At 49.6% G+C, this 24,597-nt stretch overlaps 1 protein-coding gene across 2 annotated transcripts; it reads right to left on the bottom strand.

Moving 5' to 3' along the window:
• Window positions 1-204: 204 nt before the first annotated feature.
• On the bottom strand, window positions 205-24,013 carry LOC119975246 (lens fiber membrane intrinsic protein-like). Of its 2 annotated transcripts, none has more exons than XM_038814931.1 (5): window positions 23,862-24,013; window positions 17,173-17,394; window positions 14,496-14,645; window positions 4,571-4,705; window positions 205-494 (listed from the first exon to the last, which is right to left on the bottom strand). In XM_038814931.1, exons 2-5 carry the CDS (start codon window positions 17,345-17,347, stop codon window positions 433-435), a joined length of 522 nt encoding a protein of 173 aa, XP_038670859.1. In that variant the 5' UTR covers window positions 17,348-17,394; window positions 23,862-24,013; the 3' UTR covers window positions 205-432. The 2 variants fall into 2 exon arrangements, with proteins under 2 accessions (XP_038670859.1, XP_038670858.1); XM_038814930.1 differs by lacking the exon at window positions 23,862-24,013 and adding an exon at window positions 23,588-23,855.
• Between the last annotated feature and the right edge of the window lie 584 nt (window positions 24,014-24,597).

Here is a 24,597-nt window from a genome sequence, read left to right on the forward strand (position 1 = left end):
TCTGACAGTGCAGCATTCCCTCAGTACTGACCCTCTGACAGTGCAGCACTCCTCAGTGTGTGAGGGGACGGCAGGACCAAAAGAGGGAGTGTGGGAGAGAGACCGTGAAAGGGAGTGTGAGAATGGAGGATTGGGGGGGCTCATGTGCGAGAGAGACACGGGGAGTGCTGTTGCCCCTGAAAATAATTGCACATTGCTGACACATTTTTGCTTTCCAGGTTTTTATTCATGTTTCGAGAGTTTTCCCGAATGTTTCAATTTTCACTCCAGCCTTATCTACACGAGGTTTGACATTCAACTTCATAAAACCAGCAAGAAGATTATCTGGAGAAAGGCAAAAGTTTGAATCCAATAACAGTTTCTAGCCAGGATGTGGATGGCCTTGGCAGCTTTACCAGGTGAACTGGTCTTTCCCATTCCCATCATTCCCTCCTAGCGTGATCCGGACATTCTCCGACACTCGCTCATCCTATAAGCACACATATAGAAGATTCCTGGAAAGGTGGAAATAGGACATGGTTAACAGGGCAATGAAATCCATCGCAATCTTCCCTCCGGCCTCAACTCTCCCAACCCCCGCTGGAAATTCCAGTTCATCCCAAACTCTGCTGCCATGATGTCCAAACTGGCATCACCCCTGTTAGCTCATCACATTTGGTTACTCATTGACCTCCATTGGCTCTCAGTCCGCATATGTCTCCATTTACAAATTCACATCCTTGTTTTCAAATCTCCCCTCACACTATACAACCCTCCCTATCTCTGTAGCTTTGTCCAGCCCCTACAACCCTCCCTATCTCTATAACCTCCTCCAGCCCCTACAACACTTCCTATCTCTGTAGCTTCGTCCAGCCCCTACAACCCTCCCTATCTCTCTAACCTCCTCCAGCCCCTACAACCCTCCCTATCTCTGTAGCTTTGTCCAGCCCCTACAACCCTCCCTATCTCTGTAGCTTCGTCCAGCCCCTACAACCCTCCCTATCTCTGTAACCTCCTCCAGTCCCTACAACCCTCCCTATCTCTGTAACCTCCTCCAGCCCCTACAACCCTCCCTATCTCTGTAACCTCTTCCAGCCCCTACAACCCTCCCTATCTCTGTAGCTTCGTCCAGCCCCGACAACCTTCCCTATCTCTCTAACCTCCTCCAGCCCCGACAACCCTCCCTATCTCTGTAGCTTCGTCCAGCCCCGACAACCCTCCCTATCACTGTAACCTCCTCCAGCCCCTACAACCCTCCCTATCTCTGTAACCTCCTCCAGCCCCTACAACCCTCCCTATCTCTGTAACCTCCTCCAGCCCCTACAACCCTCCCTATCTCTCTAACTTCGTCCAGCCCCGACAACCCTCCCTATCTCTGTAACCTCCTCCAGCCCCGACAACACTCCCTATCTCTATAACCTCCTCCAGCCCCGACAACCCTCCCTATCTCTGTAACTTCCTCCAGCCCCGACAACCCTCCCTATCTCTGTAACCTCCTCCAGCCCCTACAACACTCCCTATCTCTGTAACCTCCTCCAGCTCCGACAACCCTCCCTATCTCTGTAGCTTCGTCCAGCCCCCACAACCCTCCCTATCTCTGTAACCTCCTCCAGCCCCTACAACCCTCCCTATCTCTGTAACCTCACCAGCCCCTACAACCCTCCCTATCTCTGTAACCTCCTCCAGCCCCGACAACCCTCCCTATCTCTGTAACCTCCTCCAGCCCCTACAACCCTCCCTATCTCTGTAACCTCCTACAACCCTCCCTATCTCTGTAGCTTTGTCCAGCCCCTACAACCCTCCCTATTTCTGTAACCTCTTACAACCCTCCCTGTCTCTGTAACCACCTCAAACCCCGACAACCCTCCCTATCTCTGTAACCTCCTCCAGACCCTCCAACCCTCCCTATCTCTGTAACCTCCTACAACCCTCCCTATCTCTGTAGCTTTGTCCAGCCCCGACAACCGTCCCTATCTCTGTAACCTCCTACAACCCTCCCTATCTCTGTAACCACCTCCAACCCCGACAACCCTCCCTATCTCTGTGACCTCCTCCAGACCCTCCAACCCTCCCTATCTCTGTAACCTCCTCCAGCCCCTACAACCCTCCCTACATCTGTAACCTCCACCAGCCCCTACAATCATCACCATCCGTTATCCGCCAGCCCCTACAACCCTCCCTATCTCTGTAGCTTTGTCCAGCCCCGACAACCCAGCCTATCTCTGTAACCTTCTACAACCCTCCCTATCTCTGTAGCTTTGTCCAGCCCCTACAACCCTCCCTATCTCTGTAACCTCCTTCAACCCTCCCTGTCTCTGTAACCACCTCCATCCCCGACAACCCTCCCTATCTCTGTAACCTCCTCCAGACCCTCCAACCCTCCCTATCTCTGTAACCTCCTCCAGACCCTCCAACCCTCCCTATCTCTGTAACCTCCTGCAGCCCCTCCTGCAGCCCCTCCAACCCACCCTAACTCTGTAACCTCCTCCAGCCCTATACCCCTCGCTATGTCTATAACCTCCTTCAGTGCCTACAACCCTCCCTATCTCTACAACCCTTCAACCTGTGTAACCTCCTCCAGTCCCCGTACTGTAAGCATATATGGGTTAGTAATTAGGGTTAACGTGGGATTGGGAACAATACCACCCACAATGTGCTACAGGCTGTCACATGGCGAGAGTAGCAGCTCAGTAATGGAGCAGTCTAAAAGCAGCGAGGTGTCAGGATGGAGATAAATCTGGATCGTGCTTTGCCCCCGAATTGTACATGTCAGCGTGTGTTCACGATGAGCAGTTCAGGTTCACCACCTGATAGTTAGACATCAAACAACTTTAAAACAGAGATCCTGTTGTAGAAAATTCAAACTTTGCAGAAATGTGAAGGCCAAGGGAGTGAGGTGATCCAGGTCATTAAAGTTTGGAAAGGGTCTCGATAAGGTCGATGTAGAGAAGATGTTTCCACTCGGAGGAGTGGGAACAGAACTCGGGGCTGATGCACGATGAATTGTACAAAGACTAAGGTTGGATACAACTGTGGCTTTATTGCAGTAAGATGTGTGGCCTCCCACAGCAGCTGGCGAAATGGCAGCTGAATAGAGGACACGCTCCTCCTACTGGGCGGAGCCAGCAGGGCAGTGGCTACCGGCGAATCTGTAGTACAGGTCCTACCTTACATCACCTAATACAGGTGTAACAGTGGTTTACCACAGGGGCCATCAATATTCAACAGTCACAAATAAATCCAATGGAGAATTCAGGAGAGTAGGGAGAATGGGGGACTCGCTCTCACAGGGAGTGGGGACATCTGGGACTCGTTGCCAAAAGGATTGGGGAGAATGTGCAACTCGCTTCTACAGGGAGTGGGGAGAATGTGGGACTCACTCCCAATGGGAGTGGGGAGAGTGTGGGACTCACTCCCAATGGGAGTGGGGAGAATTTGGGACTCACTCTTGCCAGGAGTGGGGAGAATGTGGGACTCCCAGAGGGAGTGGGGGGATTGGGGGACTCGCTCCCACAGGGAGTGGGGAGAATGTGGGACTCGCTGCCACAGGGAGTGGGGAGAATGGGGGACTCACTCCCACAGGGAGTGTTGAGAATGTGGGACTCGCTCCCACAGACAGTGGGGAGAATGTGGGACACGCTCCCACAGGGAGTGGGGAGAATGTGGGACACGCTCCCACAGGCAGTGGGGAGAATGTGGGACTCACTCCCGGAGGGAGTGGGGAGAGTGTGGGACTCACTCCCGCCGGGAGTGGGGAGAATGTGGGACTCGCTCCCACAGGGAGTGGGGAGAATGTGGGACACGCTCCCACAGGAAGTGTTGAGAATGTGGTACTCGCTCCCACAGGCAGTGGGGAGAATGTGGGACTCACTCCCGGAGGGAGTGGGGGGATTGGGAAACTCGTTCCCACAGGGAGTGGGGAGAATGTGGGACTCGCTGCCACAGGGAGTGGGGAGAATGTGTGACTCGCTCCTACAGGGAGTGGGGAGAATGTGGGACTCACTCCCAATGGGAGTGGGGAGAGTGGGACTCACTCCCGCCGGGAGTGGGGAGAATGTGGGACTCACTCCCGGAGGGAGTGGGGGGATTGGGGGACTCGTTCCCACAGGGAGTGGGGAGAATGTGTGACTCGCTCCTACAGGGAGTGGGGAGAATGTGGGACTCACTCCCAATGGGAGTGGGGAGAGTGGGACTCACTCCCGCCGGGAGTGGGGAGAATGTGGGACTCACTCCCGGAGGGAGTGGGGGGATTGGGGGACTCGTTCCCACAGGGAGTGGGGAGAATGTGTGACTCGCTCCCACAGGGAGAGGTGAATAGTGTTGATGTATTTAAGGGGGAAGCTGGATGAACACATGAGGGAGAGAGGAATAGAAGCAGATCGTGATGGGGGAGATGAATAGAGGGGATGGGATGAAACTCGTGTGGAGCAGGGACATCAGCATGTAGCAGATGGGCCAAATGGCCTGGTTCTGTGTGCATTGTTGTGGGTGCTGGTGTAGCTCAGCACTGTCCCTGCTGCCAAGGAGGGTGCATTTCTGGGGGGGAGTTCCGATGAGTTGGATTGTTCGATCCTTTTGTCTAAAAGCTTACCTGCAAAGAAGGTCAGGAGCATTGCCACCCAACCCAGAATGTAGGACCAGGAGAACCGCCAGTCACCAAAGCGTTTGCCCAGGAAATTCACCGTAACGCCAGTGTAGACAGCCATTGCCAGCAGCACCATGAAAGCTGGGCAGGTAAAGAACGAAAAGATGAACATCAATAACACGGGGAATATCATCACCTTCAATATGCTTCAATTCAAACTCCCACACCTCCTCAAAGGTATTACACCCTCTGTATCATGCTCATTATCTGCCTTCCTTTCTCTCTCACACGCTCTGTCTCTCTCTCTCTCTCTATCTCTCTTCCTTTCTCTCTCCTATCCACTCTGACATTCTCACTCTGTCCCTATGTCTCTTCATTTTGATTTTTCTCTCTCCCTCCCTCCCTCTCCTTTTCATGTTGTTTCCTTCCTCTTTCCCCCGTCCTCTTCTCTGATTTTTAAAAATATCTTCTTCCTCCCCCCCCCCCCCCCCCCCCCCCCCTCTCTCTCTCTCTCTCTCTCTCTCATTCAGCCATTCTCTTTCTCTCATATCCTCATCTTTCTTTCATTGTCTCTCCGTTCTCGGTCTCCGGCCCCATTCCTTCTACCACCCTGCTTCTCTTCCATTCTCTCTCCCCCAACCTCTCCTTATTCTCCCTCTGCTCTCCCTCCCTCCCACCATCTTCTCCCACCATCTCTTTCCCCTCTCCCACCAGCTTCCCCTCTCTTCATCCCCCTGTTGTCCCTCTATCTCTCCTTCTCTCCCCCCTATTTCACTGTCTCTCTCTCTCTCCTTTTCTCCCTCATACTCTCTCTCCACCTTTCTATCCCTCTCTCTTTCTCTCTCTCTTTCTGTTTGGGTTTGAAAATGGAATCTTATGGAGTGTACTGCCTGGCTTGCCATAGTCCAGTGACTCCACCATGAGGCAAGCTGACTGTAGGCTGCCATTTCTTCCCAAGTCAATAAATCCTCTTGTTGAGAACCCACTGCAGTAATAGAGCTGCCTTTATACATGAAATGTGGTGTCAGGAAGTGAAGAAAAATATATTTCTGAGGCCTAGAAATGATGCAGAGAAGACGGCGAGAACTCACAAACACATAAAAATTCAAGTCTGCAAAATCGCTGCTGAAGGACAAAGGTAAAGCACACACAGACTGAAAGTGAAATACTGGCTGCAGAGAGAAGACACAGCTAAGAAAGGCACACAGACGAATTCCAATTTGCAGATAGCTACTTTACAAGGATTAAGTATAAGCAGATACAAGAGAACAAAAGCCATGCACAAAAAGACTGTGAATAAATTACCAACAGCGTAAAATTGGCTGCAATTGGCTGTAAATTTTCCACTTATGACCCCAGTCAAGATCAATGGTGATACATAGCAAAACTGGCCATTTTTCCACTTACAAAGAAACAGCCATGAGGTTGCAAAAGGCGTAATTAATAATCCTGAACCAATGAGATTAACCACACTTTAACTCTGCTGTGAGGGGTGGGGAGGGGGTGGACAGCGGGGAGGGAGAGTGCGACAAAATGTATACCTTCCTAAATCTAACTGTGAAGCAGAGAAAGCAGATGGCAGATATTTTGAAAGAGTGAATGTTACATATGAGCAATATGCATTCAACAGTAGAGTTCAGAGTGAAAACTAGACCAGCAAAAAAAACATGACTGCAGTAAAATAGCTGGCAGAATCTCATGAATTCGGACTGCTAAAAAAATGACCTGACATGAGATTGATTAGTCTTAGGCGTGTAGTTACCCTCGGCGAGAGCAAATCTACTGCAAGATGAGAAACTGGCCTGTGTCAAAATGTGGCAATTGTGAAACACCACTCAGAGCACATGTATGGCAGAGTAGGCCAAGAGATCACCATGCTGAGAGACAGGCCAGGCCAAAAGAGCAGAGCAATCGCAATCGAATGTCGGAATTTCAGATATATTGTATTATGCGTACTTGGTGCAGTAAGGGTTAAAACCCTAGGATAATAGTGTTTTTTAAAGAATCCTGGTTTGAAAGATTTTGGGAGCCAGGGGTGCAATTAAAGCATCGTAAAAGTTTGGGCTAATAGAATGTTGTTTGGATTAAGGGGGTAGTAAGGGTCCTTCTTGTTTATTCCCTAATTCCCATTTCTTTTATTTTGCCATTATCATTTTTGATCCATAGGTGATTATTGGGCATGTGTCTTTAAGTCAAGTAGCAGAGAAAATGAGGAATTCAGAAGTTACAGGTGAGAACAGTCTGTTAGTCTCTGCTAGTTTGAACAGGGGATCACAGACTTTTCAGCATCAGAGAGAGAGCTGGGGTTGGACTCAGATTGATTGATTGTCTGGTGGGCAATGAATTGGCAAAAAGGCCATACTCGGTCTGGTAACAGGTGGTGAGTGTATCCTATCCCAATGGGATAGTCCTCAGAATCCCAAGGAACTCAGTTTGAATCCTTGAAGCATACCGAGCTGGACTCTCTTGAGTGCTTCCTCCAGAAAGGCTGTGAGTGCTGTATTTCTGAAACTACAGAGACCTGAACAGATCTAGAGTAAAGTCTCAGACTGAAAGCAAAGTTTGAAGAAGAATAAGGTGCTGAAACTCACCATCTGAAACAAAGACTTTTTTCTTTGACTTATGATTTTTACCCCTTTCCACCCCTCTGTGTTTGTCTTTCTTGTGCATGTCTGTGTGTGTGTATGTGTAGACGGTGAGGGAAAGTTAAAGTGGGGAATTAGGAATTATATAGTAGTCAACCAGTTGAATCTGCTGCATATTTCATTACAGTTCTTGTTATAAATAAACAGTAATTGTGTTTACATTTACAAACCTGGTGACTGTAATTATTGGGCAGCCAAAGACTTTGTTTTTTTTCGCAAAGAAGTATTGTTCATTCACTTGTGTTGTGATTCCGGGTCAAGTGGGGCTGGAAGTGACCGCGTGCTAGCCCATGGTGTCTTAACAGGGTTCCCTGTGGAGTTAATTAGATTCCACCTTGGTAAGATGACGTAGTTCCCAGGAGGAGCCAAGGTATTGGCCATTTTTCAGAAAACAGAGTTGTTTGAGTTTTCGATGGAGATGTAAGCAGAAGGCAAGCATCCCAGTTCAGTTTAAAAATGTGTCTGCAGACATGTTAGCAGTTCCTTTCCAAGCCATTCAGAAGAGTGTGTTCAGAAGGTTAGTGGAAACCAGCGGAAGCAGTTTCTGAAGAAATACAGCCAGAGTTTCTGCATTGTTCTGACATGATTCAGATCTTTTCTTTAAAGCCATTTCAAAAGATCTCTATTTCCCAAAGAACATCTCTGTAAAGCAAGTATTCCTGAGTGCTAACTGTATTTATCAGTGGATTCAGAGCTGTGGTGTTTTTTTTTGTTGTTGTTTGAGTGGGAATAAAGATAGCAGTTATGGGTTACTACATTCACTGTATTGAGTAGTATTGTTTAAGGGGAAATTGTAAGTTATTTCCTTGTGCAATGTTAAAGACATTTTAATATTGTATTAGTAATAACGTTTATTTTAATAAACCATTTCTTCATGAAATCACTCCTGGAGCGAGGTATCCTTTCTCACAGATTTACAAAATTAAAATAAAATATTGGGGTTTCTGTCCAGTATCCTAGACACTGTTGGGGTCTGGTCTGGGATGGATATAGCGGACAAAGGGCAGGATGCAAATACTGCGGAAAACACGGGAACAGAGGAATTTTCCAGCACAGGGAAAGCAGTGGTTACAACTGAAAGAAACAGAATCATTTCTCACACAAGAAAGAAGCAAAGCAAGTCGACAGAGATGGGGGCCACTGGAGAGATATCAGCAACGAGTCTGATACAGAATTACACACAATACATCAGGTTAGTTCTGTCAAGTCCATAGGAGATAAATGAATTGTGACTGTTACAATGTCTGCAGAGGGAGAATATCACATTTACAAGAAATGTCACATATAGGGCAGCACAGTGGCCTAGTGGTTAGCACAGCTGCCTCACGGCGCTGAGGTCCCAGGTTCGATCCCGGCTCTGGGTCACTGTCCATGTGGAGTTTGCACATTCTCCCCGTGTCTGCGTGGGTTTCACCCCCACAACCCAAAGATGTGCAGAGTAGGTGGATTGGCCACGCTAAATTGCCCCTTAATTGGAAAAAATAATTGGGTAGTCTAAATTAGAAAAGAAAAAAAAAGAAATGTCAGATAGAAACGGGTGCATTACGCAACATAACAACCTTCACAGGCCTGTGTGAACTGGTTCAATATGCTGGATCTGAAAACGAGGCCCTGCAAAGTAAGATTGAGGCTATGCGATGATAGGGTATTCATATTGAGAGGACACATTAGTCTGAGAGTCCATTGCAATGGCAAGGAGGAAGATCTCAAGTTCCAGACCTTTAATGGAATGCTACAGTCACTTATCTCATTTGGGAAAAGTCTGAAGCCTGGGCTGGTAAACCTGATTGTACCCAGAGTGAGGGAGACACGAGACACCGGAGAGAGAGTGAGAGAATATTCAAGTGAACTGCAACAGAACTGCTGACCGTGTCAGCACAATGGAATGCATAAGCAGCAGGTAAATATTCTGCAGGAAAATGTCTGCATCAGAGCTGAATTTGAAAGTTTGAAGGGCAAGATTCCAGCTGAGTGTATACCGGTGAAAACACAGGATGAACTGCAGTCTTCAATGGGCCAAGTGTGCGGGACGTGACCAAACAAATTTCAGACATGAGACAAAGTCACCAGAAGTAAAGAATGACCCACAAGTTCAATTTGAAGCAACTCAAAGTAGAAATTGGAAAAAAAATCCCCAACCTGATATGCAGGTACAACCACAGACAGATATGCCCAACGAGTGAAATGACTCCCTTGCTGTCGCCAGTCAGTCCGGGAGAAGAGATTGCACAAGCTCTACTGCGTATGGAACTCAGTAAGAAGTCTTACAACACCAGGTTAAAGTCCAACAGGTTTGTTTGGAGTCACTAGCTTTCAGAGCACTGCTCCTTCCTCAGGTATGAAACTACCATCAAACCCAGAGGTTCATGGTTCCTCAACAAACGCAAATGGAACAATAACAGTCACCAAGGCAATAAAGGCCATGGGAACGACATTCCTCGGGCAAAGAACATCGCCCAATTTCAATTGCAATGTCAACGCGCACAAGGACCATTAAGTGGACAGTATGGAAGTTCAAACGGACATAGACAAGTTGGTGAAGTCGGCAGATAGGTGGCAGATGAAGCTCAATGTGGAGAAGGGTGAGATGATTTTGGTCGGAAGAACATGACGGGGAGAAACTGTTCCCGCTCATAAAAGGATCAAGAACAAGAGGGGCAAGATTTAAAGTGATTTGCAAAAGAAGCAAATGTGATGTGAGAAAAAGCTTTTTCACACAAAGTGAGTGGTTTGTGAACGCACGGCCAGGAAATGTGGCAGAGGCAGCTTCAATCGAGACATTCGAGAGAGCATTAGATGATTATTTGAAAATAAAAACAATGTTCAGCGGTGCAGATGCTCGTTTGGAATGCCGGCAGAGACACAATGGTCGGATGGCCTCCTTCTGCACAGGAACAATTCTATGATTGTGTGATTCTGTCAAGAGATGGGCAATTTAAAGACTGTTTACAAATGTAGGAGCAGCGACTGACTGGCAGAACAAACAGTTGGGCATGCATGAGAACAGTGGGTGTATCATGGGTAACATGGGTAACTCATAGCCCACAGAAACCATAATTGATGTCCTGGTGGGGCTCATGGACTACGAGCTAACCCAATAGTGGGCGGAGACCTGCCCAGCTGGGGCTCGTAAGATCGAACATAAAAGCCGGCCCGAGCAGGGACCGGCATATTGGTTGTCCCAACGGGGACTGCGAAGTGTAAATAGTTACTGTTGTGGGCAGACTCTCCCTCTCTCTCTGTCTCTCCTCCACCTCTCTCTCCCATCCTATCTCTCTGTCTCTGCCTCTCTCTCTCTCCCGTCTATTCCTGTCCTGCGTTCACACCCACCCTCCCTCTCTCTCTCTCTCTCTCTCTGTCTCTGCCGCTCCTACTCTGTCCCTCTTTCACTCTCTGTCTCTCTCTCTGTCTCTCGCCCTCTCCTCCTCTCTGCCCCCTCTCTGTCTCTCACTGTCTCTCACCCTTTCTCTGTCTCTCTGTTGTCTTTCCCTTTCTTCATCTCTCTCTGTCTCTCTCCCTCTCTCTCTCCGGGGCTGGTTTAGCACAGTGATAAATAGCTGGCTTTGAAAGCAGACCAAGGCAGGCCAGCAACGCGGGTTCAATTCCTGTACCAGCCTCCCCGAACAAGCGCCGGAATGTGGCGACTAGGGGCTTTTTACAGTAACTTCATTTGAAGCCTACTTGTGACAATAAGCCATTTTCATTTCATTTTTTTTCATTTCAAATGTCCTGCAAATGGAAAAATATGTGCCAAATTGCACAACAATGCATTTCCAGTGAGATGCAACAAGCGACAAAGGTTAATGAAATCCATAAAATGCAAAAGATGAAAAATACATCAGTGACAGATGGATTCACTGAAAAAAAGCAATATGTGGATGAAAATATGGCTGTAGGGCTAGACGGTGCATTTTCTGTGGGTGTCATCTACACCAATGAAGAAGCGGAAATTAAGAAAACTTTAAAAGAAATGTCAATAATCAAAAATACAGATGATTGGGCAATTCCAATGATAATCAACAAAACTATAATTGGTACAAACTGGATACTGGCGCTAGAGCGAACCTAATAAATCAAGATGACGTAAAAAAAACTTCAAGTTAAACCAGAAATAGAAGACAATAACTATATTTTAAAAGACGATAATGGGAGACAATTAGTGACCTTTGGAACCTGCAAACTGCCGATCGAAGTCAAGCAACAAAGATTTTTCATCAAGTTTGCAATAAGTATACAAGCAAATTAATTTAAAAAAAATAAATAAATTTAGATTACCCAATTATTTTTTCCAATTAAGGGGCAATTTAGTGTGACCAATCCACCTACTCTGCACATTTTTGGGTTGTGGGGGCGAAACCCACGCAGACACGGGGAGAATGTGCAAACTCCACACGGACAGTGAACCAGAGCCGGGATTGAACCTGGGACCTCAGCGCCGTGAGGCAGCTGTGCTAACCACTAGGCCACCGTACTACCCCTTACAAGCAAATTAAACGTCTTTATTAGGTGCGAAAGCGTGTGAGAAATTACAGCTAATGCAGTGAGTAGATAGCGAAGACTGTATATAACTGCCACGCACAAGGCGACCACAGATGCAAATTTAACACAGGCTCCGAATGATACATCCAATCAACTGGCTAGTATTCCACAGACAGGGAACAGAAAAGAATATTACACTGAGCGGATGGTAGACTGAGAAGATACGGATGCTATTGAGAGCGTGAAACAACACACAATTTGTCATGTCGGAAGTCGACGAGCACAAAAGAATTTTCAAAGGAAAATTAGCAAACGGTTTCAAAAGTAAACCTACCAGAGTTTTTACAGGTAAACCAGAAAGTGGTTTCAAAAGAAAACCAGTGAGAGGTTTCAATGGAAAACCAGCAGAAGCTTTCAAAAGAAAAGCAGAGAAGCCTGACAGTGATTTCACTGGGAGAATGTTGGAAGCAAGGCAGAAACATCAGTCCGGGAAAGTGATACATGAACAGGATGGATCCAAAGAGGACAAAAGAAACTATGAAAAGCTCAAAGATACATCAGGTAAGCCAATGGGACTGATCTTGAGCACACAAACAGAAACAACAGAGTGATAATGCTTACATAAGAACATAAGAACTAGGAGCAGGAGTAGGCCATCTGGCCCCTCGAGCCTGCTCCGCCATTCAATTAGATCATGGCTGATCTTTTGTGGACTCAGCTCCACTTTCCGGCCCGAACACCATAACCCTTTATCCCTTTATTCTTCAAAAAACTATCTATCTTTACCTTAAAAACATGTAATGAAGGAGCCTCAACTGCTTCACTGGGCAAGGAATTCCATAGATTCACAACCCTTTGGGTGAAGAAGTTCCTCCTAAACTCAGTCCTAAATCTACTTCCCCTTATTTTGAGGCTATGTCCCCTAATTCTGCTGTCACCCGCCAGTGGAAACAACCTGCCCGCATCTATCCTATCTATTCCCTTCATAATTTTGAATGTTTCTATAAGATCCCCCCTCATCCTTCTAAATTCCAACGAGTACAGTCCCAGTCTACTCAACCTCTCCTCATAATCCAATCCCTTCAACTCTGGGATTAACCTAGTGAATCTCCTCTGCACACCCTCCAGCGCCAGTACGTCCTTTCTCAGACCAGAAGAAGAAGATAAAGCAACAGAAACGACTAATACGCAGACGGATACACATGAAGAGATGACAACAAATCTCAATGAAGATGTTCAGGCTGCGACTCGGATTCCATAGCAATCTATATCATGTCCGACTAGAGTACTAGGAAGATTGCAACAAACTAGGAAGAAGACTGATCAGCTAAATCTTTGAACATTTTTGCATGTGCATAGAAACATGATCATCATCTCAGTGAATGTAATTGTAAATACACATTTTGAATGTAATGTAATTTCAAAATTTGCAAAGAAAGGGGGATGTAATGATTTCTAGTATATTATCTTTGTATACATACAGTAAGAAGTCTTACAACACCAGTTGAAAGTCCAACATGTTTGTTTCAAACACTAGATTTCGGAGCACTGCTCCTTCCTCAGGTGAATGTATATATACGAATGACCATGTAGAATAGTGTTTAATTACAGTATCCAACCACTAGATGGAGCACAACTCAACCCACACGATGGTCCATGTGCTTTTGGAGTGAGTTAGGAAAGAGGATTGGAGACAGTTGTGTTTTTCCGTAGTTCTGTGTATTGCAGTTATTTGATCTTAAACTTACCTTTTTCAGCATACTTAAGAATTCACAATTTTTAGTGTAATGTAAATAAATTGACTTAGATTTAGTACAAAGTTCTTTGTAGCAACACTACACCCTTAATATTAATTTAAACAAAAAACATCACATCTCTTTCTCTCCCTCATTCTATGTCTCCCTGTGTGCCTTATTCTCTCTCCCTGTCTCTCTCTTCTCCTCCTTCCATCTCTCTCTGTCTCTCTGAATCTCTCTCCCTGCCTCCCCCTCTCTCACTCTCCCTCACTCGCTGTCTCTTCGTGTCCTTTCTCTCACCCACTCTCTCTATGTCTATCTCTCCCTCGCCTCTGTCCCTCTCTCCGTGACACTCTGTCTCTTTCTGTCTCTTTCTCTCTCCCCTTTGTCTATCTCTCTGTCGCTTCCTCTCCTCTCTCTATCTCTACTCTCCTCTCTTCCGCTCTCTATTTCTCTCTATCTCCTCTCTCCCCCTTTCTGTCTCTCCCCCTCTCTCAATCTACCCCTCTCTTCCTCTCTCCCTTTCTCTGTCTCTCTGTCTGTTTCTCTCTCCCTTTCTCCCTGTCTCTCTCTCTTCATCTCTTCCTCCATCTCAACCTCTCTCTCACCTCTTCTCTGCCACTCTCTCTCCTTCCCCCTCCCCCTCCCGTCTCCTTCCCCCCTCCCTCCCGTCTCCTTCCCCCTCTCCCTCCCGTCTCCTTCCCCCTCTCCCTCCCATCTCCTTCCCCCCCTCTCTCCTTCCCCCTCTCCCTCCCCTCTCCCCCTCTCCCTCCCGTCTCCTCCTCTCTCTCCTGTCTCTCTCCCCATCCCTCCCCCTCTCTCCCTCCCCTCCCCCTCTCTCTCCCTCCCCTCCCCCTCTCTCTCCCTCTCTCCTTCCCCTCTCTCTCTCCCCTCTCTCGCTCTCTCTCTCATTCTCTCCCTCTCCTATCTCTCTGCCTCTTCTTCTCTCCCTCTCCCTCTCTGTCTCTCTGTCCCTCTCTGTGTCTCTGTCTCTCTTTCTCCCCCTCTGTCTCTCAGTTGCTCATGGACACACTGCTCCAGTTGTGTAATGAGCGCTCAGTCAATACTCACTGGATATGAAGAACATGACTCCAGCTGCAAAGGTGCGGTTAAATCTCTCGAAGAAGGAAAAGTGAGCGAAGGCGAGAGCTCCTGCAATCAACCCAGCGAAACAGGACATCGCAGAAAGGATCATAAAGGCCCTGGTAGCATTCCAGTAAGCTGCAGCAAAGAGAGGGGGTGGAGAGGGAGAGGGAGAATGGGGAGGGGGTGGGAGGGGACAGTAGTTGGAGAAAGAAGAGTGGGACAGAAAGAGAGGGAGAGCCAGAGAAAGAGAGGAAGGGAGAAAGAATGGAGGAGAGTGGAGAGAGACACAGAGAGAGAGTGGGCAGAGAGGGGTGGAGAGAGAGCGAGACAGAGGGAGGGAGGAAAAAGTGAGAGACAGAGGAAGGGAGAGACAGGGAGGGAGGAAGAGGGGGGAGAGATGGAGAGAGGGAGAGACAGAGAGAGAGAGGGGGGAGGAGAGCGAGGGGAGAGAGAGATCGGAAAGGCAGGGGCGAAACCCAGCGAGAAAGAGAGACAGAGAGGGAGGAGAGATAATGGGGGGAGTGGGGTAGGGGAAAGACACAGAGATAGAGTGGGGAGAGAGACACATCGGAGTGACAGAGAGAGAGAGAGGGAGAGTGAGTCACATGGGGAAGAGGAGAGGGAGAAAGCAAGAGAGAGAGGACAAAGTAGAGAGGTGAGATGTGGCAAAGGATGGAAGGAGAGGAGGAACGACCAAATAGGGATAGAAAAATAGAGAGGGGAGGCAGAGAAAGAGTAGGAGAGGGGGGGGGGGGGGGGCATAGAAAGCGGGAGGTGCAGAGGAAGGGAGAGAAAATGTGGTGGAAATGAGGTGAGAGAAATTTGCAGAGAAGAAAGGAAGGAATGAGAAAATGTAAAAGAGAGAGAAAGGGACAGTGAGGGAGAGAGGTGGAAAGAGAGGGGAGAGAGCAGGAGTTGGGGGATAGTGTAAAGGACAGGGATAGACGGGCAGGTGAAAAAGAGTAAGCGACGGAGGGAGATAGAGAAATAGTGAATGAAAGCGAGAGAGAGAAAGAGAGAGAGCAATGGGGCAGAGAATGAGTTGGAAGTAGAGAGAGACAGAGTGGAACAGAGAGGAAGGAAGGAGAGAGAAGTTGAGAGAGAGTATGAGAGCGATAGAGGGAGAGAGAGAATAGAGAGAGAGAGAATGGTATGAGAACAGTACAGAGGAGAGTTTGGATGGAAATTAAAGCAGGATAAGAGGGAATGAAGATATTAGACATGGTTCCAACCACACCATCCAGAACAAATATTCAGTCACCACCATACCTGCTCAATTCATGAGTTCAATTATCTGTCTGTCTTGGGAATTCACTCTGTACCTAACCCCATGCTGTACCTGTCCTGGGAGTGTTTGATGGGGACAGTGCAGAAGGAGCTTCACTCTGTATCCAACCCCGTGCTGTACCTGTCCTGGGAGTGTTTGATGGGGACAGTGTAGAGGGAGCTTTTCTCTGTATCTAACCCCATGCTGTATCTGTCCTGAGACTGTTTGATGGGGACAGTGTAGAGGAAGCTTTACTCTGTATCTAACCCTGTGCTGTACCTGTCCTGGGAGTGTTTGATGGGGACAGTGCAGAGGGGGCTTTACTCTGTATCTAACCCTGTGCTGTACCTGTCCTGGGAGTGTTTGATGGGGACAATGTAGAGGGAGCTTTTCTCTGTATCTAACCCCGTGCTGTATCTGTCCTGAGACTGTTTGATGGGGACAGTGTAGAGGAAGCTTTACTCTGTATCTAACCCCGTGCTGTACCTGTCCTGGGAGTGTTTGATGGGGACAGTGTAAAGGGAACTTTACTCTGTACCTAATCACATGCTGTAACTGTGCTGTGAGTGTTTGATGGGGACAGTGTAAGACCATAAGAAATAGGAGCAGAATTAGGCAACTCGGCCCATCAAGTCTGCTCCATCATTCAATCGTTGCTGATATTTTTCTCATCTCCATTCTCCTGCCTTCTCCCCATAACCCCTGATCCCCTTATGAATCAAGAACCTAACTATGTCTGTCTTAAAGACACTCAGTGATTTGGCCTCCACCGCCTTCTGCGGCAAAGGGTTCCACAGAGTCACCAGCCTCTGGCTGAACAAATTCCTCCTCATCTTTGTTTTGAAGAATCGCCCCTTTCGTCTGAGATTGTGTCCTCTGCTTCTAGTTTTTCCTACACATGGAAACATCCACATACACACACACAGAAGCATATGCACACACAAACACACTCACACACACTCGAACACACTCACACATATACACACCCAGAAGCACATGCAAGCACACATACATACACACACAGTACATGCACACATATAAACTTACACACAGAAGCACATACACACACATGCACATATATATACACACACACAGAAACACATACACATACACACAGAAGCACATATGCACGTACACACAGACACACATGCACACATACACACACAAGTACATGTACAAATATACTTGCACACACAGCAGCACATGTACACATATACAAACATACACACACACACAGAAGCAGATGCACACATATAATCACACACATATACATACACATATACATACACATATACATACACAGAAGCAGATGAGCACAAATGCACGCACATGCATACATATATACATACACTCATGTACACACATATCATGCTCTTGATGTGATTACATTCTCACCGATACTGTCGGTCTGCATGTAACACTTGTTTGCGATACAGTATCTCCAGAGCCCCTGGTGTGCAAAGCTCCCCGATAGCCGGTACTGCATCCAGTAATCTGTCGCTGTGGACACCACCAGGAGAACGTTACCCATGAAGGCACAGAAGAGACCTCCGCCCATGAAACTGTACATGGCTGTATGTGTGCTGACTGCTGCCTGAGTAACCGAGGGAAAGATATCTGAGAGAGAGAGAGAGAGAGAAAGAAGCTGGTTAGAGTGCCAAGTGGGATATTCTAAAATAAAGCGCGACCATAGCCCAACGTGCAGTAACGGAGCCATGGCCTCCAACACCCCCGGCCACTGCGATCTGATTATCTCCCTGATGTTCTTATACGGGGCCAACAGTCTACCGCTCTCTCGGAGAGGGGGGCCCGATTCACAGTGAAGACTAGCCCTGCTGGCGATTACTCTGATATTTTAACAGGTCACCTTTGGGCCCACCTTAGGTTGGCTATTCAACCACAGGGGACCTCACGATTACCTATTGGTCAATCTGGTCAGAGCAATGGTCGCTAGAATATGGATTGAATTGCTGCCATTCTTGATTGAGTGAATGGGGAGGAAGAGCAGGATAATAAACTATCCAGGAACTCTTTCCCTAACAGCACAGTGGATGTACCTACACCACACAGACTGGAGTGGTTCAAGAAGGTTGCTCCACACCAGTTTCTCGAGGGGCAATTAGTGATGGACAATTAATGCTGGTCGAACCAGGGGCTAGTTTAGCACAGGGCTAAATCGGTGGCTTTGAAAGCAGACCAAGGCAGGCCAGCAGCACGGTTCAATTCCCGTACCAGCCTCCCCGAACAGGTGCCGGAATGTGGCGACTAGGGGCTTTTCACAGTAACTTCATTTGAAGCCTACTTGTGACAATAAGCGATTTTCACTTCATTTCATTTCAGCGACAGCCACAACCAGTGAACGTATAAAAGGTCAAGCTACTCAGAAAAACACACATCAGCATAATTCACTCTTGCTCCCTTGTCAGCTCCCCCCCCCCACGCCCGCCCCCCCCCCCCCCCCCCCCCCCCCGCCCCCCTCACCCCCCCGACCCAAGACAGGCAATCCATGATCATTGACATCATTAGGAATGGCAGTAACAAGAGTGTCACATGTTTGCACAATTCCCACTCTGCATTGTCAGAGGGTCAGTACTGAACGAGCGTAAAACGCAAGGAGATTGTACTAAGGGAGAGCCGTACTGTCAGAGGGTCAGTGCTGAGGGAGTGCTGCACTGTCAGAGGGTCAGTACTGAGGGAGAGCCGCACTGTCAGAGGGTCAGTACTGAGGGAGTGCTGCACTGTCAGAGGGTCAGTACTGGGGGAGAGCCGCACTGTCAAAGGGTCAGTGCTGAGGGAGTGCTGTACTGTCAGAGGGTCAGTACTGAGGGAGTGCTGCACTGTTAGAGGGTCAGTATTGAGGGAGTGCTGCACTGCCAGAGGGTCAATACTGAGGGAGTGCTGCACTGTCAGAGGGTCAGTACTGAGGGAATGCTGCACTGCCAGAGAGTCAGTACTGAGGGAGTACTGCACTGTCGAGGATCAGTACTGAGGGAGTGCTGCACTGTCGGAGGGTCAGTACTGAGGGAGTGCTGCACTGTCAGAGGGTCAGTACTGAGGGAGTGCTGGTTGTCAGAAGGTCAGTACTGAGGGAGTTCTGCACTGTTGAAGGGTCAGTACTGAAGGAGTGCTGCACTGCCAGAGGGTCAGTACTGAGGGAGCGCTGCATTGAAGAGGGTCACTACTGAGGGAGTGCCGCACTGTCGGAGGGTCAGTACTGAGGGAGCGCTGCACTGTCAGAGGGTCAGTACTAAGGAAATGCTGCACTGTCAGAGGGTCAGTACTGAGGGAGTGCTGCACTGTCAGAGGGTCAGTACTGAGGGAGTGCTGCACTGTCAGAGGATCAGTACTGAGGGAGCGCTGCACTGTCAGAGGGTCAGTACTGAGGGAGTGCCGCACTGTCAGAGGGTCATAGAACATAGAACATAGAACAGTACAGCACAGAACAGGCCCTTCGGCCCTCGATGTTGTGCCGAGCAATGATCACCCTACTTAAACCCACGTAACCCGTATACCCGTAACCCAACAATCCCCCCATTAACCTTACACTACGGGCAATTTAGCATGGCCAATACTGAGGGAGTGCTGCACTGTCAGAGGATCAGTACTGAGGGAGCGCTGCACTGTCAGAGGGTCAGTACTGAGGGAGTGCCGCACTGTCAGAGGGTCAGTACTGAGGGAGTGCTGGTTGTCAGAAGGTCAGTACTGAGGGAGTTCTGCACTGTTGAAGGGTCAGTACTGAAGGAGTGCTGCACTGCCAGAGGGTCAGTACTGAGGGAGCGCTGCATTGTCAGAGGGTCACTACTGAGGGAGTGCCGCACTGTCGGAGGGTCAGTACTGAGGGAGCGTTGCACTGTCGGAGGGTCAGTACTAAGGAAATGCTGCACTGTCGGAGGGTCAGTACTGAAGGGATGCTGCACTGTCAGAGGGTCAGTACTGAAGGGTTGCTGCACTGTCAGAGGGTCAGTACTGAGGGAGTGCTGCACTGTCAGAGGATCAGTACTGAGGGAGCGCTGCACTGTCAGAGGGTCAGTACTGAGGGAGTGCCGCACTGTCAGAGGGTCAGTACTGAGGGAGTGCTGCACTGTCAGAGGGTCAGTACTGAGGGAGCGCTGCACTATCAGAGGGTCAGTACTGAGGGAGCGCTGCACTGTCGAATGGTCAGTGCTGAGGGAGCGCTACACTGTCGAATGGTCAGTGCTGAGGGAGCGCTGCACTGTCAGAGGGTCAGTGCTGAGGGAGTGCTGCACTGTCAGAGGGACAGTACTGAGGGAGTGCTGCACTGTTGTTGGGTCAGAACTGAGGGAGTGCTGCACTGTCAGAGGGTCAGTACTGATGGAGTGCTGCACTGTCAGAGGGTCAGTACTGAGGGAGTGCAGCACTGTCAGAGGATCAGTACTGAGAGAGTGCTGCACTGTCAGAGGGTCAGTACTGAGGGAGTGCTGCACTGTCAGATGGTCAGTTCTGAGGGAGTGCTGCACTGTCAGAGGGTCAGTACTGAGGGGGTGCTGCGCTGTCAGAGGGTCAGTACTGAGTGAGTACTGCACTTTCAGAGGATCAGTACTGAGGGAGTGCTGCACTGTCAGAGGGTCAGTATTGAGGGAGTGCTGCGCTGTCAGAGGGTCAGTACTGAGGGAGAGCTGCACTGTCAGAGGATCAGTACTGAGGGAGAGCTGCACTGTCAGAGGATCAGTACTGAGGGAGAGCTGCACTGTCAGAGGGTCAGTACTGAGGGAGAGCTGCACTGTCAGAGGGTCAGTACTGAGGGAGTGCTGCGCTGTCAGAGGGTCAGTACTGAGAGAGTGCTGCACTGTCAGAGGGTCAGTACGGAGGGAGTGCTGCAGTGTCAGAGGATCAATTCTGAGAGGGAGCTGCAGTCTCGGAGTTGTTGTCTTTTAGGATGACACATTAATCTGACGCTCCATCTGCCCTTTCGGGTGGGTGTAACAGATGACATGGTCACTTTTTGAAGAAGAGGAGGAGTTGATGATGGGTGGTGGCTGAGCTGGGAGGGAAGTTGTCTGCGGTCTTCTGGGATCAACGTTTTTTCCTCACTCAACGTTACTAACTAGAACAGACTCTGATCTGGGTCATTGACACATTGCTGTGGGATCTTACTGTGTGTGAATTGGCTGCTCCATTTCCTGCATTACAACAGTGACCTCACTAAAATAAAAATCCCTCTTTGCCTGTGAAAGGCTTTGGGACATCTGGAGGTGGTAACAGGCACTCGAGAAATGCAAGTATGTCCTTTTTTGAATTTTGTGGAGCCGGGAGCATTTTGCAAAGACCTCCAATGTAGGAATAGCGTTATCTCCCCTCAGAATGACCCCCCCAACACCCTCTCACCATCTCTCTCTCTCTTTCTACCCCCGCCCCCCCCCCCCCCCCCCACCATCCCCTCCACCTACATCTTGATACAAGCCACCAAGACCCAACCCAACCATTCTGTCAGACATTCTCTGTTTCTGGAGCATTCCCCAACTCCAGCACAAAAGCTTCCTTATTTTCATTCACGCCTCACCGTCTTCCCGAATTCCCTCCCTCCAGTATCTCCCCGCTCCGTCTACTGCCCTTCTATGTTCCCTCTCCTAGCCCGCAGAATGCCTGATCGTTCTTCACCTGTGCACTTCTTCCTTCCGTCCCTGGCTGTCCGAACCTTCTTCCCGGATTCTCATCTCCCACCCCTCCATCAGCTGCAGCTCACCCCAAACTCCTCTCTCCCTGCCTCCCTGGTCCACCCCCGCCCCCCCCCCCCCCCCCCCTCCGAGGCCTGGCCCATAGCACTCGTCACTCACCGCTGCTCTCACTGCTCCCTCCCCTCGCCACGAGGATCCTCGTCCTCAATTTCAAACCCTGTTCCCCTATGACCATGACCTCCATGTCTCACCTCCATTGCTGAGCTTTGACATGTACACCTACCCAGCTCAACCTCCCCCCCCGCCGCCCCCCCGCTTTGACATGTACACCTACCCAGCTCAACCTCCCCCCCGCTGCCCCCCGCTTTGACATGTACACCTACCCAGCTCAACCTCCCCCCCGCCCCCCCGCTGCCCCCCCGCTTTGACATGTACACCTACCCAGCTCAACCTCCCCCCCCGCCCCCTCCCGCTTTGACATGTACACCTACCCAGCTCAACCTCCCCCCCGCCGCCCCCCCGCTTTGACATGTACACCTACCCAGCTCAACCTCCCCCCCCCCCCGCCCCCCCGCCGCCCCCGCCGCCACCCCCCCGCTTTGACATGTACACCTACCCAGCTCAACCTCCCCCCCCCCCCCCCGGCCCCCTGCCGCCCCCACCGCCTCTCTTGACCCCTCCGCCGTTAAACTATTTGAGTGTTTATCAAACATCTTGTGGAGAATGGGCAGAAGATTCCTCTGGTTAAAAACTGGGAAGACTGAAGCTACCTTTTTCAGTCTCCCGCTCCAGACTCAGTTCCTGAGGTAATGAATCGAATGTCTCCCTGGCAACTCTCTGAGAATGAGCCAGCCTTTTCGCAACATCCCATCTGATCCTGAGATGAGTTTCCGACCACATATCCGCGGTGTTATTCAGATCGGCTATTTCCACCTCTGTAACATCGTTCAATGTCACCCTGTCTTGGCTCATCTGCTCCTGGAATCCTCGTTCACACCTCCATTACCTTCAGACTTGTCTATTCCAATACCGTCCTGGCTGGTCTCCCACAGTCTATCTTCCGTAAACTGGACAAGGCCCAAGACTACGCTGCCTGTGTCCTTGTCCATACCGAGTCTTGCTCACCTATCACCCCTCTCCCCACCGGCCTCGCTAAGCTACAGCAACCCCAGGGATGCAATGTCTTCATTTTAAAATTCTGCTCCTTGTTTTCAAATTATTCCTCACCCTCCTTACAACCCTCCGTATCTCGGTAACATCCTCCAGCTCCTGCAACCCTCCTTATCTGCGTAACCTCCACCAGCATTTATAACTCTCCCTTTCTCTGTAACCTCCTCCAACCTGTATAACCCTCCCTATCTCTGTAACCTTCTCCGGCCCCTACAACACTCCCTCTCTCTGTTATCTCCAGCCCCTACAGCCCTTCCCTTCTCTGTAACCTCCTCCGGCCCCTATAGTCCTCCCCCTCTGTAACCTCCTTCAGCCCCATTGCCCTCCAGATCTCTGTAACCTCCTTCAGCCCCTATAACCCTCCCTTTCTGTGTAACTTCCTCCAGCCCATACAATGCTCCCTTTCTCTGTAACCTTCTCCATCCCCTATAACCCTCCTCATCTCTGTAACCTCCTTCAGCCCCTACAATGCTCCCTGTCACTGTGAACTTCTGCAAGTCCCCTTCGATTCTCCCTACTTCTATAAACTCCTCCACCCCATACAACCCTCCCTGTCTCTGTAACCTCCTCCAGCCCCTATAACTCCCTATCTCTGTAACCTCCTCCCGCCCTTACAATCCTCCCTATTTCTGTAACCGCCTCCATCCCCTACAACTCACCCTATCTCTGTAACCTCCTCCAGCCCCAACAGCGCTCCTCGATCTGTAACCTCCTCCAGCCCCGACAACCCTTCCGATCTCTGCAATCTCCTCCAGCCCCGAAAACTCTCCCTATATCTGTAACCTCCTCCTGCCCCTCCACCTCTCCCTATGTATGTAACCTCTTTAAGCTCCCTAAACCCTCCGTGGTCTCTACGCCATTTCAATTCCTGCCCCATTCAACCTCTGTTGCTCTGCCATCGGCGGCTGAGCCTTCAGCGACCTGGGGGGCTCCAGAGCTCTGGAATTCCCACCTGAAACACCCTCCACCTCTCCAGCTCTATTAAGATGCGCCTCAAAACCGACCTTGTTGATGGATCTTGTGGTCGCCAGTCCCAAATATCTCTCTATGTAGCTCAGGGTCAAATTCTCTTTGACATATGCTTCCGCGAACTGCCTCGATGACTTTTTTGCGTGGGTCCACAACAGTGTTCCAAAGCACGATCTTGCCGATGTTCGAATTTTCAATGGTGGGTTGCGGGAAGGGGGAAATCGATTGGGAACAGTAGTAGAATGTCGAGATAGAGGGAGAGAGAGAGAGAGAGAGAGAGTGAGAGAGAGAGACAGAGGAGATTGTTACCTTGGCAATTATGCGTCTGGAAGGACAAGACCAAATCTTTGCTCGCATGGGGGGCAAGTCGGATTGGAAAAAGGTTGAGTCACTGGTCGTCCAATGCAATTACTGGAGTGAATCTGTCGACAAGGGGAATTCTATTGTGAGCCCAAAATTGGCCCAATCGACAGGCTGAAGGAGCCCGGCCAATGAGGTGGCAGAGATCAGAGGGGGGGGGGGGAAGGGAGGGGGGAGGGTTGTGGCTGTCAGGGTGGGGGCTGGGGGGGCGGGGGTGGTGCAGCGCTTCTGGAAGGTTCCGATGTGTCCAGGCTGCAGTTTGGTTCTCAATGCATCTGCTGAGCGAGGCAGATTGGGATGAGAGTGGCAGTGAGGGACAATCAAATCACACACACACAATCGGCAGAAAATGGGATCAGGCAGAGAATAGGGCAGCTCACTACATAATAGCAGGCGCTCGAGCTAATGCCACCCTTTCAGACCACGGCCTTTAGCCATTTGTTAGACAAGCTCACAATTCGATAGTTTGCACAGCCTCTCCCACTCTGCCACCTCTGCAAATCTCCCCAGGGTCACGAGATACTCTTTTATTTTGTGACAGACATGTTTCATCGGTGGCTCCCTGGGGGTGGGGTGGGGGAGAAGGACACACCGCACAATCCCCTCCACAGCCATCCTGCACGGTAGCACACTCATTAGCACTATGTCTGCGTGGGTGTCCTCCGGATGCTCCGGTTTCCTCCGT

This window comes from Scyliorhinus canicula, chromosome 12, assembly GCF_902713615.1.
Source record: "Scyliorhinus canicula chromosome 12, sScyCan1.1, whole genome shotgun sequence".
NCBI classification, from domain to species: domain Eukaryota; kingdom Metazoa; phylum Chordata; class Chondrichthyes; order Carcharhiniformes; family Scyliorhinidae; genus Scyliorhinus; species Scyliorhinus canicula.